General features: G+C 34.0%; 1 protein-coding gene across 5 annotated transcripts in view; it reads left to right on the forward strand.

The window, feature by feature from the left end:
- Window positions 1-18,875, forward strand: part of TOM1L1 (target of myb1 like 1 membrane trafficking protein) — a 56,714-nt gene that overhangs the window by 36,218 nt on the left and 1,621 nt on the right. For 4 of the 5 annotated variants that reach the window (XM_031966437.1, XM_012548078.3, XM_003767976.4 and 1 more), the window contains exons 8-14: window positions 1,148-1,281; window positions 4,571-4,631; window positions 5,134-5,257; window positions 7,382-7,478; window positions 16,096-16,147; window positions 16,822-16,927; window positions 17,487-17,562. In XM_031966437.1, the coding sequence (XP_031822297.1) occupies window positions 1,148-1,281; window positions 4,571-4,631; window positions 5,134-5,257; window positions 7,382-7,478; window positions 16,096-16,147; window positions 16,822-16,927; window positions 17,487-17,562 (650 nt within the window). The remainder of the gene's footprint in view (window positions 1-1,147; window positions 1,282-4,570; window positions 4,632-5,133; window positions 5,258-7,381; window positions 7,479-16,095; window positions 16,148-16,821; window positions 16,928-17,486; window positions 17,563-18,875) is intronic. The other variant, XM_012548076.3, reaches the window with a different exon arrangement.

Below are 18,875 nucleotides of genomic sequence, written 5' to 3' on the forward strand. Positions count from 1 at the left end.
TTATCAAAATTGATGTTATTGATAAAATACAAGTATATTGATGCCTACTCCTAATGTGACTATAAATGCCTATTTTAAGGGGAAAAAAGCTGTTCTTAACTCATTGCCTCTACTTTCTGTCTTCTCACTTCTAAACCATTTGCAGCCTGACTTCTGAATTCTTCATTCAACAGAAATAGTTCTGTCCACTGTTATGAGTAATCTCTTCAGTTAAAAAAAAATCAATTCACTACCCTGACCTCTTGTAGCAATCAACTAGTAAGCACTTAGTAAGTCCTTATTACCTTTCAGGCACTATACTAATCACCATACGTACAAAAGCAAAGAAGGAAATTATCATTGCTCACAAGAAGCCAGACATAGAAACAATTCTACCTAGAAATACATAAGAATAAATAGGAACAAATAGATAATAATGACTCGATACTGTTGATTACCATCTCCTCCCAGATTTCTTCTCTCGTTCATCAGCAGGAGTTTTGGGGTTTTTTTTTTGTTTTTGTTTTTGGTCATGATTTTCCCTGATCTAATGGTTCTTAAATACAATTCTGCCACATAGACTTTTAATTGTCTCTGTGGTAAAATACAAAATCCTTAACCTGACACTTAAACTCCTTTACAATCTAGTTCTAGCCTTCATTTCCAGACTTATTTCAAATTATTTCCTCTTATATAATCTATATTTCATTTAAGCTGGGCGCCTTTTAGCATTCTGTATTTTGTATGGTTTCTCCTTTATGCCTAGAATACAGTGATTAACTACCTCTGCTACTTAGCATTCTTAGGTTCCTTCAAGATTCATTTCAGGAAACCTTTCATTATTGCTTTGGTGTTAGGACTCTCCCTTTTCAAATTATCTTGCTTCATTATTGCTTTGGTGTTAGGACTCTCCCTTTTCAAATTATCTTGCTTTAACATATATGTATCCATGTTGTTTCGCCTACTAAAATATTTAGCTCCCTGAGGTAGGGAATGTTTTTCATTTTTTATCTTTTTATCACCCATTGTCAAGTACAGAGCCTTGGATAGACCTTGCACTTAATACATTGTTTCCTTCGTTCACATGAGTTGTATCTGGTTGTCTTTCATAAACTTATTATTTATAGGACTCAGGATCCTGACTTAGATTTTCTCTTTTTCTGGATAGAAATTATATAAGACTGGTCGGGACATGCAGGAAAGGATCATGGACCTGTTGGCAGTGGTGGAGAATGAAGATGTGACAGTGGAGCTCATTCAAGTGAATGATGATTTGAATCAGGTTCTCCTTGGATATGAGCGGTGTGTATGGGTTAGGTTATCTTCCTACACTCTACCTTAATGAGGTGATAGGTCTGTGCTGGGTCTTCAAGAAAGGTATATGGAAAAGAAGGAAATGGGTGACCCTAATTCCCAGCTTAATGGAGAAAAGCATTCCCCTTGCCTTGTAGGATCTCCCTGGCTGACTGCAGATGTATAACATACACACTGAAGGTGAAGGATGTTACAGAAAACAGTTTTGAGTGAATTTAGGTGATTTTTCCAGTTACATAACCAGGAGTCAAAATTCAAAACCAGATTTTCTGAATCCAAGATTAGAGTTCTTGACAAGATTAATTACCTTTTTAAAAATTTTTCAATAGTATTTTATTTTTCTAATTACATGTAAACAATTCTACCTAAATTAATCTACTTATTCAGTGCCATACCAATCAGACTACCAAGAAATTGCTTTATAGAGCTAGAAAAAATAACAAAGTTCATCTGGAAGAACAAAAGGTCAAGAATTTCAAAGGAATTAATGAAAAATTGCAAATGAAGGTGGCCTAGCTATACCAGATCTAAAGCTATATTATAAAACAGAGATCATCAAATCATTTGGTATTGGCTAAGGAGTAGTTGATCAGTGGGAAAAAAAAAAATCTTTTTAATTTAATATAATCAGAATTATCTATTTTGCCTTTCATAATGTATTTTAGTTCTTCTTTGGCCATAAATTCCTTCCTTGTCCACAGATCTGAGAGTTAGACTAACAAGACATAATAGTCAATGACTATATTAATCTAGTGTTTGATAAATCCAAAGACCCTAGCTTCTGGGATAAGAACTCACTATTTGACATAAATTGCTGAGAAAATTGGAAAATAGTATGGCAGAAACTAGTCAATAACCAACACCTAACACCCTATACCAAGATAAGGTAAAAATAGGTTCATGATTTAGACTATCAGCAAATTAGGAGAACAAAGGATAATCTAACTCTCAGATCTGTGGACAAGGAAGGAATTTATGGCCAAAGAAGAACTAGAATACATTATGAAAGGAAAAATGTATAATTCTGATTATATTAAATTAAAAAGATTTTTTTTTTTTTTTTACAAACAAAACTAATTCAAACATTAGAAAGGAAGCAGAAAACTGGGAGAAAATTTTTATATCAAATTACATATAGTTTCCAACATTCATTTTTATAAGATTTTGAGTTCCGAATTCCCCAATCCTCTACCATGGCCTCTCCCTTCCCTAAGACAGTAAGCAATCTGATATGGATTTTACATGCACTATTACTTTAAACATTTTTTCCCTATTAGTCATGTTGTGATAGAAAATCCTAACAAAAGGGAAAAACCATGAGAAAGAAAAAGCAAAAAAATGAAGGTAAAAATTGTATACTTTGATCTGCATTCAGTCTCCATAGTTCTCCCTTGGGATGCAAATGTCATTTTTTTTATCCCAAGTCTATTGGAATTGTCTTGGATCACTGCATTGCTAAGAGCTAAATCTATCATAACTGATCATCTCAGAATATTGCTGTTGTTGTGTACAGTGTTCTCCTGGCTGTTTACTTCACTCAACATCAGTTCATATGAGTCTTTCCAGGCTTTTCAAAAATCAGCCTGCTTATCATTTCTTATAAAAGCGTAGTATTCTACTACAAGATGAATTATCTTTTGCAACCAGGCATGGAAGAGTGGACTATATATTCTTTCCAGATCTCTTTCAGCTACAAGATTTCATTCTTCCAAATTACCATTTGCTACCTATAGGACCTTGGCAAATCATCCAATTTCTTTGGTTCACATTTAGGATAATAGTAGCACCTACTTTCCAGGATTGTCATGAGGTTAAAATGAAATAATATGTGCCAGGGGCCCAATACAATGTCTGGCATTTATGAAAAGACTTGGTACTTATCTTACCTATCAGCCAAAAAGGTTCAGATTCACTCTGACATTAACAATATAGGTTGTTAAGATGGAAATGACAGGAGTAAGGTTTTTTTTTTTTTTTTTTTTTTGAAGCCTATTATATCCAAGGCATTGTGCTAAGTATTTTATAGTTCTTTATAACAATCCTGGTCTACAAGAAAAAACTTAGAAGCAGCAGCCCGGAGTGGAAAGTCATGGAGTTTTTCTTGAACAAAGAAACCACTTTGAGAACAGGAACTGCATTTATTTTTTGCTCTGTGTCCCCAATGCTTCTCACAATGCATAGCACACAGTAGATATTCAACAGATGCTTATTCAATTGAATTGTTCCCAAGACTCCTCATAGAATCATTCTGGGATGACTTTCTTATTTGTTTTTGTTTTTGTTTTTTTTATTTTAATAGCCTTTTATTTAGAGGATATATGCATAGGTAACTTTACAGCATTAACAATTGTCAAACCTCTTGTTCCAATTTTTTACCTCTTACCCCCCCCACCCTCTCCCCTAGATGGCTGACTTTCTTATTTGTGAAATGAAGAGGGTAAACTAGACCAAAGCTTTTTAAACTTTTTTCTTCTCAGGGCCCCTTTTCTTGAGAAATTTTCAGATGACCTAAGAAATTAGAGGTCTAGAATAAAAAAAAAAAAAATTTAATTTCAGACATTTATTGAGCACTAGAGAGCCACTGTGAAATACAGCCAGTTGTTGAATTAGGAAGACTTGAGTTTTAACTCTTTTCTACTAATTTTGTGCAAGTCAAAATTGCCTCAGGCAAGTTTCTAAGGTTATAAAATAAAGATAAAATATAGTATAATTATAACATAATCATATATTAATATATAAAATAAAGGTAAATACATTATAATTATAATATATACTTATATATAATAATAAAAATATTATAAAATAAATAAAATATAGAACTTCAGTAGAGGTAGGCTTCACACTGGGAATTTTCTACAGAGATGAAATCACAGATCTAAATCTGTATGTCACACCCATGCCCAAAAGAAAAATAATTTAAAGTCTTAACATTTATTGAGAACCTTATCTTGTACAGCAGTGCTACTCTCAAATCTAAATGGGGCCCACTAATTTGTATGTAAGGATTCCTGTTGGCCATATTTAAAATGTAATATTTATATTTTATCGTATTTTTATTTATTTTGTTAAATATTAACCAATTACATTGTAGTCTAGTTCATACTACGTTCGGGAATGTTGTAGGTCTCATGTGGCCCATGGACTATGTATTTTATGTCTCTGTTGTAGAAGGCACATAACAAAAACACTTTGCCTTTCTGTAGCTCCTTAATTTAGGCTATCAATATATAAATTCTCTTATTTTCTTTTGAGAATAATTGTTCTTTTTTAAAATCAGGTTTTCTCGAAATCAGAAACGGTTCCTGGAGCAAAATAGGAACCTAGGGGAGGCCCAGAAGGTGAGTACTTAGAAATCCAAATTTCTATGATTTTTAACATTTTCAGAATACAGTAAATGTAATACAAAGTGTTTGGGGATTCCCAGACGTGGATTCAGATACCAGCTTTGCCTCATACTATCTGTGTCATCCTGGGTGACTTACATCATTTTTTTTTCTTATGCCTCAAGATAAAAGGGAATAGAGAGCACATTAATATCCCTTCCATTACAGAATAATCTTTTGAGACTGTGACATCTAATATTCTCTCAAAGAAGTTTATTATTACCTTAGGGTTACCTTTCTGTGCTGCAAAGAAATTCTCAGCTGTTTATAACCATCTCAGCAGGCCAAGCAAATCCTTATTCTTGTAGATAATAAAATGGGATTAACATATAACCATCTCAAGGGAACTCCTCAAAAAAGGACCCTTTCCCCCAACATTTTTAGGGGAAGCATTTGACACTTGTTCTTGAAGTTGTTCTTTTTAACTAAACTTGAATTTTCGTTTGTTTGTTTCCAGAATAACTGTGAGCCTTCTGCCCCAGCCTGTGATTTACTTGATTTAAGTCCAGTTCCAAGTTCTCTGACTTCTGACTTGCCATTGGAAGGAGTCCATGCCATGAGTTCTCAATTTTCTGGTTTAAGTAAATGAATGTTCTGTTTTGTTCAGACTAGTCAAGAAAAAAAAAGATTCTGCTTGGGTAGATAATTAAATGCTAGCTGAGAAGGAATATTACTGTCTCAGAAGACTTCTTTTATACCTTATTCAAGGGTTCTTAATTTGGGGTCTGTGAACTTGTCTTGTTTCTTTGTTTTCATATTTTGATTACTGTATTTTTATATAATTGGTATCCTTTCTTCTATGTATTTTATGCATTTAAGACATTATTGTAAGAAAGGCTCTGTGACTCAAAAGAGATTAGGAATCCTTGCTCTAATGGATAAATTTTTGCTAGGTGATAATGACATGCTTTTGGATGAAAAAGTATAGCCAAAAGTATTGAGAATTTTTTGGAAGTAGGACTGGAGAGCATTGGTGTTAGTTGAATTCAGTGAGTTTCTACTTGATAGTATTAGATACCCCTTGGTACCTGACAAAATTTGTCAAGCTTTTGTCAGAAGCTGGTCAATATCATTTCTACTCCTATAGTTCTTTTAAACAATACCCTTTAACTTTCATACTTAAAGTCTATCTAGGTTTCCAATCAGCTATCTTCCAATATTTGTCTTTCTTGGCCAGTAAGTTGCTTCTTGCTGTTTTTAGCAGTGCCTGAGCCTTTAACTTAATATATTACTTAGCATTAGTAGTCACTCAATAAATGCTGGTTGCCAGATTTTAGCTGTACTACAATATAAGGATGGGGAATAATTGGTACAGGAAGAGAGAAGAAAGAATGCAAATATTGCAAGTTAATTAGAGAACTAGACATGATGAACTGTCACAATTTAGGAAAGAGAAGAGAATGCTAATAGTAATAATAATAACAGGATTAACAATGGATAAAACTTGCATTTATATAGCACCTATTATGTGCCAGGAACTATGCTAAGCACTTTGCAAATATCTCATTTAATCTTCACAACCACCCTAAGCAATAGGTGCTATAATTATTCTCATTTTACAATTGAAAAAACTTGAGAAAGACAAGAGACAAACTGGCTAGGTTAGAGCCACAGAGCTAGGAATTATTAGAACTAGATTTCCACTCCAGGCTCAGCATTCTATCCACTATCCATCCAGCTCTAGATCACAAGCATAGTTTCCATTCCACTTTTTGTTGTTGTTGAGAATTTAGAGGGGAAAAAAAATGAAGAAAATTGATAACATATGGAACTGAAAATACTTACATGAAATCATTGTGTTTTTTCTTTTATGCCTCAAGGTCTTTCCATAGCCAAAATACTCCATATAGTTGATCTGGAGTAAGCATTTTTTTTAGGAGTTAGTTTTTCTTCTAAGGATCATTGCTCAAACTGAATTGCGCTTATATTAAGCAAAAGCTATTTTGTTCCATTTGTGATATGTTGCCTTCTTGCTTCTGTTGATCAATGAGGCATTAGATGGATCATGAAGGAAAGAAGAGAAGTCTTTTTTTGGTGTGTGAAGTTTTTAGATGAAAAAAGAAATTTCTCCCATGAGGTGCTTAGCTTAGCCATGTCTCAAGAATGTTTAATAGTTTGTCGGTCAGACATATTAGAATACCATGTGCTACCAGTCATACTTTTACAGTATTCTGTTGATGCAGAGCAGACAACGTAAATTTTTTACCACTCCCTGCACCAGACATGTTAGAACATCGTGTGCTACTAGTAAGACTTTTGTAGTATTTTGTTGATATAGAGCAGAAAATATAAGTTTCTTATCCCTTCTTTTTTTTTTTTTTTTCCAGTTTATCATTTAGCATTGAAATGATGCTATTTTTGTTCTTAGCCACCAAAAAAATATCCAGTAGAAAGAATACTTATTCTGGAGTTAGATGACTTGTGTTCTAATCCCAGCTCTGTTTTTTATTCTCTGGATAACCTTGGAGAAATCACTGAATTTCTCTGGATGACATTTGTAAAATGAGAGTATTGGACTACATGGTTTTTGAGGTGTCCTCCATCTGTACATATGTGAGCCTTTGATCCTTACTGTAGTATTTCAAAGAGATTTGCATGGTTTTGCCCCAGAGTTAATGTTCAGATATCCATCTATAAAGTAGATATTTTGTATGGTGGAAAAACCATCCAAATGATTGGTAAAATAAGTCCATTTTGCCTTTCAGATGTTAGCTCTCCACTTGCCACTGATGCCAACCATTCAAACCCTTTGCTTCGCTCACAGATGGATTTACTGTCCTCGGAGAACCCAGAAACATCCCTGTAAGTACAAGATGAGATTCTTGCAATTGTCAGAAAGCATCCAATGATGCTTTGATGGTAGGCCAGAAATTGTGAACCTCGTGTATGTCCTGTGTGATTTCTTTCACATTCCTTTTCGGACAAGAGGACACTGTCATGGCCCACTTATATTCTACCAGGTATCTTTCCGCTGACTTTTGGCTCACTTATGATTTTAATTTGAAAGTGTGAAATTCCATGATTCATGTAACCAAAGTGGGTGAGAATAAGTGAAAACCACTATTGAAAAAGACAGATTTTAGACTTTAGCAAAGAAGAGGTTGGCATGGTAGAAAGCACTGTGTGGTTTTTGGAAGCCAAATAATCTGTCTCTTTTTTTTTGCTGAGGCAGTTGGGGTTAAGTGGCTTGCCCAGAGTCACACAACTAGGAAGTGTTCAGTATCTTGAGTTCAGATTTGAACTCAGGTCCTTCTGCCTTCAGAGCTGGTGCTCTATCCACTGCGCCACCTACCTGCCTCTCATATTCTTTCTGTTGAGTTCTGGGCCCAGGTCCATAGTATTCATTCTTTTCCAGGCCCAGCCCAGCTTGGGTAATATTCATTCCTTGTTCACTTGGTTTTACCTGCTTGGTGTACTAGACCAATTTCTTCTAAATGCCCTTAGATCTCCTTAACAAAGACCCTCTAGTGCACTAATGTAGTGAACATCTATATACGTATGGGGAGGTTGTCCAACGTTCCTAATTAATGGATGTAGGATTTACTTCATTGAATCCTAGTACACTAGAGTCCAGCTTCTTAAACTGTGGGTCTTTATCCTATATGGGGTCATGTAACTGAGTGTAGAGTCACAAAATTATGATTAATTATCAGTAAATTCCTGCTTTGTGTACCTATTTTATATATCTACATACTCAGGGTCACGTAAAATTTCTCAGGCCAAAAGAGAGAGATTGCAAGTGGAAAAAGTTTAAGAAGCCCTGCACTAGAGGGTCTTTGTCAATGAATTCTAAAGCCATTCAAATTGGACTGGGAAAATTGACTTATGCATGTATATTTTTATATGTATGTGTATTGTGTATATATTGTATATATGTGTGTAATGTATGGATGTATATATATGTGTATAATGTATGGATGTATATATATATGTGTGTGATGTATGTGTACACACACACACACACACACACACACATATATACACGTATAGGTATAAGTGAGCAGCTAAATGGCCCAGCGGATAGAGTCAGAAGGACCTGAATTGAAATCTAAATTCAGACATTTATTGGCTTTGTGATCATGGGCAAGTCAAACCCTGTTTGTCTCAATTCCTTATATGGAAAATGAGGTAGAGAAAGAAATGGCAAACCACTCCAGTATCTTTGCCAGGAAAACCCCAAATGAGATCACAAAGAGTTGGATATGATTAATCAAACAAAACAGCAATTAACAAAAGTATATATACCCCCACATTTACATAAATACCTACACATATCTAATTGATATATTTGCCATGATGAAAGCAAACACCTTTGGCATACATACTTTTTTTTTCTATTTTATGCCTCATTTAAAATTGTTCAGCAAACCTCAAATTATTAATACTCTTCTCTAGTTACATTTATCAAGAAATCTTGTGTGATATTATGTATTAATAGGAAAAATCTTTTTAGAAGAGAGCCTTTAAAATCACTATTGATCAGAGAAATGCAAATTAAGACAACTCTGAGATACCACTACACACCTGTCAGATTGGCTAGAATGACAGGGAAAGATAACGCGGAATGTTGGAGGGGATGTGGGAAAACAGGGACACATACATTGTTGGTGGAATTGTGAACACATCCAGCCATTCTGGAGAGCAATTTGGAACTATGCTCAAAAAGTTATCAAACTGTGCATACCCTTTGATCCAGCAGTGTTACTACTGGGCTTATACCCCAAAGAGATACTAAAGAAGGGAAAGGCACCTCTATGTGCAAGAATGTGGCAGCTCTGTTTGTAGTGACTAGAAACTGGAAAATGAATGGATGCCCATCAGTTGGAGAATGGTTGAGTAAATTGTGGTATATGAATGTTGTGGAATATTATTGTTCTGTAAGAAATGACCAGCAGGATGAATACAGAGAGGATTGGTGAGACTTACATGAACTGATGCTGAGTGAAATGAGCAGAACCAGGAGATCATTATATACCTCAACAACGATACTATATGAGGATGTATTCTGATGGAAGTGGATTTCTTCGACAAAGAGCAGATCTAACTCAGTTTCAATTGATCAAGGATGGACAGAAGCAGCTACAGCCAAAGAAAGAACGCTAGGAAATGAATGTAAACTGCTTGCATTTTTGTTCTTCTTCCTGGGTTATTTATACCTTCTAAAATCCAATTCTCCCTGAGCAACAAGAGAACTGTTCAGTTCTGCACACATATATTGTATCTAAGATCTACTATAATCTATTTAACATGTATAGGACTGCTCCATCTGGGGGAGGGAATGGAGGGAGGGAGGGGAAAGATCGGAATAGAAGTGAGTGCAAGGGATAATGTTGTAAAAAATTACCCTGGCACGGGTTCTGTCAATAAAAAGTTATTAAAAAAAAAAAAAAAAAAAAAAAGAGGTCCTTTATAAGAATGTATTTGTACTATCAAGTCATTGGAAAATTAGTTTTGAGTTTTTTAGTAATTATCAAACAATATTTTTATATGATTGTAAATTATAGAATTTTAACATTTTTGAACTATAAGGGACTTTACAGGTTTGCTAATCCAATTTTTTTCCATTTTATATTTAAAGAACAGAAGCTAGGAGAGGTTAAATCACTTGACCAAAGTCACACACATGTAGTTAGTAGCAGGATTGGGATGTGAACTAAAGTTCTCACTCCAAATCCAACACCATGCTTTCCACTCTCCCACACTTCCTCTAATAATCATCTTCCAAATCTTGGCCTATTTGTTTCTGAGTCTTTTATCAAGGAGATAGTAATATATGCATTGCCCATTCTCATAAAGATTTCATGAATGTGAAAAAGCCAACATACAAGTTAGCTGCTGCTGATCTCTTTTTTGATAACCTTTTGGGGGGGCAATGATGCAATTTGTGCTTTTTCATTCTATTTGAAACTTCCTAACTTCCTGTCCTTGAAAGATGCATCAAAACAATACAGATTTCTTCTTGTATATCTGTAGTCAGATCAATATTTTTCTTAAATTCTTTTTCCTGATTGTTGTTTCTACTTCCTTATTTAGGTAATTATTATAGGTAATAAGAATCCAAATGTAATGGTGGCTCTGTGGTCACAAATAATGATACTAGATTACTATAGCAGTATGAAAAGATCTACTCCATTTCACATCTATTTGTTATCCCTTCAGATTCATCTATAAATTCTCTTTAAATATTTTGGCCTAGTTGGATCCTCTGCTGAATTTTCCAGAGACTTCCCCTTTCTTTCACATTTTGAGATATTTTTCTTAAGTTTTATTGATGTTATTTTTTAAATATCATAATCCTTTCTGGATCTACCTCTCTCCCTTCCTACACAGTCCTATAAGAAATCTTCCTTTTTATTTATTTATTTTTATTAAAACTTTTTATTTACAAAATATATGCATGGGTAACTTTTCAACATTGACCCTTGCAAAATGTTCTGTTTCAAATTTTTCTCTCCTCCCCACCCCCCTAGATGGCACATATATGTCAAATATGTTAAAATATATGTCAAATTCAATATATGTAAACATTTATATTGTTATCTTGACCAAAAAATCAGATCAAGAAGGAAAAAAAACTGAGAAAGAAAACAAAATGCAAAAAAAATCAACAAAAAGAGTGAAAACATTATATTGTGGTCCACACTCAGTTCCCACAGTCTTCTCTCTGAGTATATATGTCTCTCTTCATCATTGAACAACTGGAACTGGTTTGAATCATCTCATTGTTGAAGAAAGCCACATCCATCAGAATTGATCAACGTATGGTCTTCTTGTTGCCGTGTATAATGATCTTCTGGTTCTGCTCATTTCACTTAGCATCAATTCATGTAGGTCTCTCCAGGCTTCTCTGAAATCATCCTGTTGGTCATTTCTTGAACAACAATAATATTCCATATCATTCATATACCATAATTTACTCAGCCATGCTCCAACGGATGGGCATCCATTCAATTTCCAGTTTCTTGCCACTACAAAAAGGGCTACCACAAACATTTTTGCATATGTGGTCTCCAGAATGATTGAATTCGTTCACAGTTCCACCAACAATGTAGCTGTGTCCCAGTTTTCCCACATCCCCTCCACCATTCGTCATCTTATCCTGTCATCTTAGCCAAACTGACAAACTGACAGGTGTGTGCTGGTATCTCAGATGTCTTAATTTGCATTTCTCTGATCAACAATGATTTGGAGCACTCTTTTATATGACTAGAAGTCATTTCAATTTCTTCTGAAAATTGTTCATATCCTTTGACTATTTATCAATTGGAGAATGGCTTGAATTCTTATAAAATTGAGTTAATTCTCTATATATTTAAGAAATGAGACCTTTATCAGAACCTTAGAATGTAAAAATGTTTTCCCAGTTTATTGCTTCCCTTCTAATCTTGTCTGCATTAGTTTTGTTTGTACAAAAACCTTTTTTTTATAGCTTTTTATTTACAAGATATATACATGGGTAATTTTTCAGCATTGACAATTGCAAAACCTTTTGTTCCAAGGTTCCAAGGTTTGTTCTAAGGTACCAAAGGGTCCCTTTCCCTTCTTTAAAATCTCTTTGGGATATAAGCCCACTAGTAACACTGCTGGATCAAAGGGTATGCACAGTTTGATAACTTTTGAGCATAGTTCAAATCGCTCTCCACAATGGCTGGATATATTCACAATTCCACCAATAATTTATCATTGTCCCAGTTTTCCCACATCCCCTTCAACATGCAGCATTGTCTTTTCCCATCATCCTAGCCAATCTGATAGGTATGTAGTGGTATCTCAGAGTTATCTTAATTTGAATTTCTCTGATTAATAATGACTTGGAGCATCTTTTCATATGGCTAGAAAGTTTCAATTTCTTTGTCTGAGAATTGTCTGTTCCTATCCTTTGACCATTTATCAGTTGGAGAATGGCTTGATTTCTTATAGAGTCAGTACTCTATATATTTTGGAAATGAGACCTTTATCAGAACCTTTGACTGTAAAAATTGTACAAAAACGTTTTAACTTAATATAACCAAAATTATCTATTTTGTCATCAATAATGATCTCTAGTTCTTCTTTGGTCACAAATTCCTTCCTTCTCCACAGATTTGAGAGTTAAACTATCCTGTGTTCTTCCAATTTTTTTATAATATCATTCTTTACATTTAGATTATGAACTCATTTTGATCGTATCTGGTGTTAGGTGTGGGTCAGTGCCTAGTTTCTGCCATACTACTTTCCAACTTTCCCAGCAGTTTTTGTCAAATAGTGAATTCTTTTCCCAAAAGCTAAGGTCTTTGTGCTTGTCAAACCCTAGATTACCATAGCCATTGACTATTTTGTCTTGTGAACCTAATCTGTTCCATTGATCAACTAGTCTAGCCAGTACCAAATAGTTTTGATGACCGCTGCTTTTTAATATTGTTTTAGATCTGGTACAACTAGGCCACCTTCATTTGCTTTTTTTTTTTTTTTTTTTCCATTAATTCCCTTGAAATTCTTGACCTTTTGTTCTTCCAGATGAATATTGTTATTATTTTAGGTCAGTAAAATAGTTTTTGGAGTTTGACTGGTATAGCAATAAATAAGTAGAACCCTTCCTTTTTAAATAATGAAAAAAATGTTGAGCAAAATTAGCTAACATATTTGATATCAAATTAATATTCCAAAACCCAAGTCCTAGCCTCTCCATTTTCTTATTCTTCTCTGGAGCCAAAATTGATCATAATAGTTACAAGCCTTCAGCTTTGTTTTATTGTATTTTTTTATTGTTCTTTATCTTCTAGTCATTGTGCATACAATTTTTCATATTCTGCATACTTCGCCTTCCATCAGTTCATTCAACTTTTCTCATGTAACTTTGTATTTCTTCTTTTCTTTGTTTCTTACCAGTATAATAATGAATTGTACCATAATTTATTTAGCTATTCCTCAGTCAGTAGGCATATATTTTATTTCTAGTTGTCTGCCAGCACAAAAATACTTCTAGAAATATTTTCTTATGTTTAGGACTTTTCTTTCTTTAACTTTCATGGAGTATATGTTCAGTAATGAGATTTGGGAGTAAATTGCTCATAATCTTCAGTTACTTCCTTCTGTTATGTTTTGCAAGTAAGATTACTCCTCCTTCCCCCCCAAACTATTATTGTTTCTTATTACTATATTTCTCCACTTCCTAAGATAATCATATACTCTCTGGTGAAGATATTTTCTGGGCTCTTACAGCATCTTTGTTGTGGGAATTGGTGAGATTATATTCTTATGTCTTTCCTAATTCCAAGACAACATGCAAGCACAAGATGAGAGGACACTTGAATACAGCTAAAATGGCTCCAATATGACCTATTTTTAAAAGCTGTGTTGATTATGAAAAAGGGGAAGTAGATATATATATATATAAAAACATAGTTTATCATTACTCTTGGGAAAATTAAACTAATAATAATCTCCCATCTAGTACTTACTATATAGTCATGGACATACTGTTTAGCTCCTCCAAATTTCAATTCTCTTATTTGTAAATTGATGGTGGTGATATCCATATAACTTTCCAAACAAAATTTTTAAAGGAGTCAGAGAAGTTCATATGTATAAAATAGTGTATCTTAAATCACTGCCTTAATGTTAACATTATTACCTTTTAACTATGTAAATTTTTAATTTTTGTTCTTACTAGTACAGTTAATAACAAAATTGTTTCTCTGATCCCATTTTTTTTTTCCTATTGTTTCATCTCACTTTTAAAAATGGTGTTGAGAACCTTCCTCTTTTCAAAAAATGACATATTCATGATATATAGATGTGTGAAAGACCTTTGGCTTCTTTTATATATTTTTTTTAAATACAAAACATTTTTTTCCATCATTCCTTTAAGCCTGCCTTTGAATTAAGGCACTAAGAAGTAAAGGGTATGTTCTATGTCGGTCAAAAAGCTCTAGCTCTCTTTATGTTTGGTTCCTTAATGATCAATGAGAAGTGGTGAGATGACCAAGTCTCTGAAGAAATTATTTTTCCTATGGCTCTTGAAATCAATACTTTAAAGAGCTAAGACAGAATGCAAGTCAACTGGATCTGTTTCAACAAAATGTACTGTTTGCTGACTTTAGTTATTGTTAAGGACCGTTAAGGGGTCCCCTGAATGTCTTGAGTTGACATTTCCCAGAGACACTGGGCCCAGAATATTCCTGAAGCCCTGAAGGTGTCTAGGACAAACCAACTGACATAATCTGCTGTTTCCACCCCAAGCTGGATTCTTTATGTATCCGTGAGAGGCAAGACTGGTTCCCCAAATGTGCCAGGCTGGGAAAATGGTTATGCAGGTGGGGTCCTTTGCAAATGAGCAGATTCTCCTATTTTCATGAGGAAAATAATGAAAATATAGTTTTTGCCATTGCCTTCCTCCTTCCCCTCAGGAGGGCTTTTGTCCTTTCCCCCACCTTTACTGCACCTTTCTCCTTCCACAATATGCTTTATGTTTTCTCTTCCCCCTTGTTGTACTGTCATAAATATGCAAACTTCTATAAGAATCGTGAACTCTTTGGGTTCCACATACATGTTCATTTCTCTTTGTAATAAACCTGATTTCCACATTGTCTCACGACACTGTGATTACCTATTGACATTGCCCCTGCCAGGGCCATTGAACATGGAAGGGAAAAATTGAAATGTACTTTTGTTCTTAGTAAAGACATTGTGGTCATTAAAAAGAATGTTTACCTTGTAGTCAAGAGACCTGAATTGGATTCTCTAATACAAGGTGTCCATGATGTTGGGCAAATTACTTCACCTCTCTTCATCTGTTAGATTTCCATAAAGATGTTTGTAACACCTACAGCTAGTTAGGAAAGTTCATGAACCTGACAAATCTATGCAAATATAAGCTGTTTAGGCATTTGTAGACTGCTCTGCTAGAAGTGATTGTTACAGCTGCCACAAGGCAAGGCTTTGCCCCAGTGTTTGTTCTTTTTTTTTTTTTGCAAATTGGTAGCATTTTCAGACTTTTATAATAATAGGTGGTCGAATTCAGAGGTAATCCTGATTGCATATGGGGAACATTAATACATTCATGCTATCTATATGGTAAAAAGCCCTCTTTGATAATTGGGAAGGTGGTCTTATTTTCTCCATCACTTTTCTTAAAGCACTGATATTGATATATTTAGCCCTTAGTGCTTATTGAATAGCAATCTTGTATAATGGGGTATATCTCTTATGGATTAGTCAATATTCTCTTTTAGATTGTGATTATTTATAGATGTCATCCTTCCCTAGCAAGATTACAAACTACCAGAAAAGAGAGATTATCATATTTTTAACATACTTTTGTATTCTAGAAACTATAGGATGAGGGCCCTTGCAGATTGCTTGATAAAGGACGTTTTGTTAGAAAAATTAACTGTAGGGTTAACTGTGGTAGTCATGCATTGTTAATCCACCTTCTTAGGTTTCCTCAAAGGACAAATCAAAACATTTCTTCAGCTCATCTGTATGATAATGTAAGTACTTTGCACACAGTAAGTGCTTAATAAATTTTTTCTTCATTCTTTTAGATTTCTGGGCCAAGTGTTCAGGTTCAGGTCCAAGCAATTTAACACTGCCTCCTGGTCAAATGTTTGGGGAAGGGAGAAGGGGGAGGATAGATATACATACACACGATCTCTCTCACACACACACACCTATCAAGTTATTGAGAAAAATGTGTTAGCCAACATGTGGACCTGCCCATTTCAGTTCTTTTTCTCTTGCAATTCTTTTTTCTTTTGAGAAAAAAGAGGCAAGTCTAGGAGGTTGGAAGATATAACATCTTTCACCAGAGACCATACTGTTTTAATTTAAGTCTCAAACTAAGAGCAATTGTTTCAATCAAAAACATTTTACCATACTACTATGTAATCTGTTTTCTCCTTCCTTTTTTCCCCTCAAATCAGACAACTGGTCTGATTTGACTTGAGTATAACTTGATAACAGAGAGCAGCCATAAGTAGTGAAGATGGTTACTATCTGCAAAGAGGAGCCAATTAAAAATTACTAAACTGGTTGACAGTTCATAGAAACCTAGTAATAAAAATATCTAACTTGTAATAAATTAAAAATTACATCAGAATCTTGACCCATCACATTTTGTTCTTTATTGATATTTTAGTTTGTCTACTTATCCTATCTTCTTTAGGTGTTAACCCATTTAAATCCAATCATGATGCAGCCAGCAAATCTTCAGGCTGGCCATGCAGGACCTTCAAGCTACAGGCCCCCAGCTTCAACCAACAATCAACAAGGTAATTGACACTTTAAAATTTGCATTTCAAATGGATCATTCTGGACTGATTAACTGAGTTTTGAGCAGAGAGAACCTAAAATATTAAGAAAATGTATGATGGGGCAGCTAGGTGGCACAGTGGATAGAAAACCAGCTCTGAAGTCAGAAGGACCTGAGTTTCAGATCTGGTCTCAGATATTTAACACTTCCGAGCTGGGTGACTCTGGGCAAGTCATTTCACCCCAATTGCCTCAGACAAAAATTTAAAAAAAGGAAAATATATGGCTAACAACTGTATCTCCTTCAATTGGTAATTTTAAAATTCCACATTCTTCTCAAGCTACAAGAGACTTAACTTTATAATGCATATCAAATCCCACTGTGACAAATTCTAATAGATTATTTTGATGTATGAAATTTGATTGATTGTTTTGATTGCACTGCATAGGATATCTGTAATTATCAATGCCATGTTAGAATTGGTTCATTTTGGTGGTTTTAAAATATAAAAACGCTTATCCAACTCTATTACAAAATATAGTTTGTGTTTTTTTCCCTTTGTTTCCTAAATCTATTAGCAAGGAATGATCTTTCGCCACCCAATTACTATGAGGTTATGGAATTTGACCCTTTCGCTCCAGGTGCCACTACAGAGTAAGTTATTCTAGAAATCATTTATTGTGTCTCTCTTCCCTTTAACAAGATTAGACAAAGAGACTTAGTGATAGATTTAATTTTGCTTAGAATCTTGGTGAAAATTGATGGTATAATTTAAAGACTTATCACCTCTTTTAGAAGCTATTTGAGATTTAATGTTTATGGCATTCTCAACCCCGTAACTTAATTGCAATCCCTAATTATTTTTTAAAGTAACGAAGTGAAGTGTGCATTAATGGACTTATTGATACATGCCTTTAAAGAATTATGCCTTTAAAGAATTTGCCTGAGAAAGGGTACTTTTAAAGGAATTTATAGCAATGATAGTATGATAGCCTTAGGTAAAGTTTAATTAAAAGATGTTTCCAAAATGGAAAAAGTACTTTGGTTTTTTTAGGGTCTGTGCTTTTTTCTTATTCCTAAGAGGTCATGAATATTTTAAAACTTTTAGTCTACTCACATAGTGCAGTACTATTAGATGAGTAATTCATGGAACAGCTTTAACTGGTATGACTGGAGGAAGAAGGAGTATTTAATTTTCTGATTAGATGGGAGTAAACTCATAATTTCTCAACAAAAATGATTAAAATGATGTTTTTGAGATTTAAACTTTTGAGTTACAAACCTTTAAAAAAATATACTTCCTGGTGACCCATTACCAAACAAAGACCTTTCATATAGAAGTATGAAGTTAATTTGGTGTTTTATTATAATGAGACGTGGCCATGTAATGGATGAAAGACAAATACAGAATTAAAAGCGGCATAGATGAAATCACTGCTAGCAGATAAAATCACTGCTAGCAGATTTACTTGGTTTAAATATTCAATGTAATTGATTTTTCCTTTGTAATCCTCTATATTTTGTGTATTTAAGAACATTCTTAAAGGACATCCATAGATTTCATTAGGCTGCCAAAGTGAGGGGTCCCATGACAAAAAAAAGTATCCCCATTAAAACATTAACATGTCAAATAATATTTAAGTATGTAAATATGTAAGGGAAAATGACTAAATATAAATTCCATAAGTTGGAGAAGAAATCTTTATAAAAAGGAAAAATAGTTTTAAAATCAGGTATGTTCTACCTAGCTTAAAACTGGTAACAAGTAGATATTTAATTTTATAGCCTTCATATCCTATTTTAAAATCACACAAATAAGGTAGTCAATTTAAGCAGCTAATTTTAGCCTCTGAGATTTATAATTTTAAAGATTAACTCTTGCACACATTTCATTATGAAGATTAAAATAAATAAATTTCTGTTTGTTATACCAATAGTTTTCTTTTTTCAGTTAGTAAAGTGAGATT

The sequence above is a fragment of the Sarcophilus harrisii genome, chromosome 4 (genome assembly GCF_902635505.1).
Source record: "Sarcophilus harrisii chromosome 4, mSarHar1.11, whole genome shotgun sequence".
NCBI classification, from domain to species: domain Eukaryota; kingdom Metazoa; phylum Chordata; class Mammalia; order Dasyuromorphia; family Dasyuridae; genus Sarcophilus; species Sarcophilus harrisii.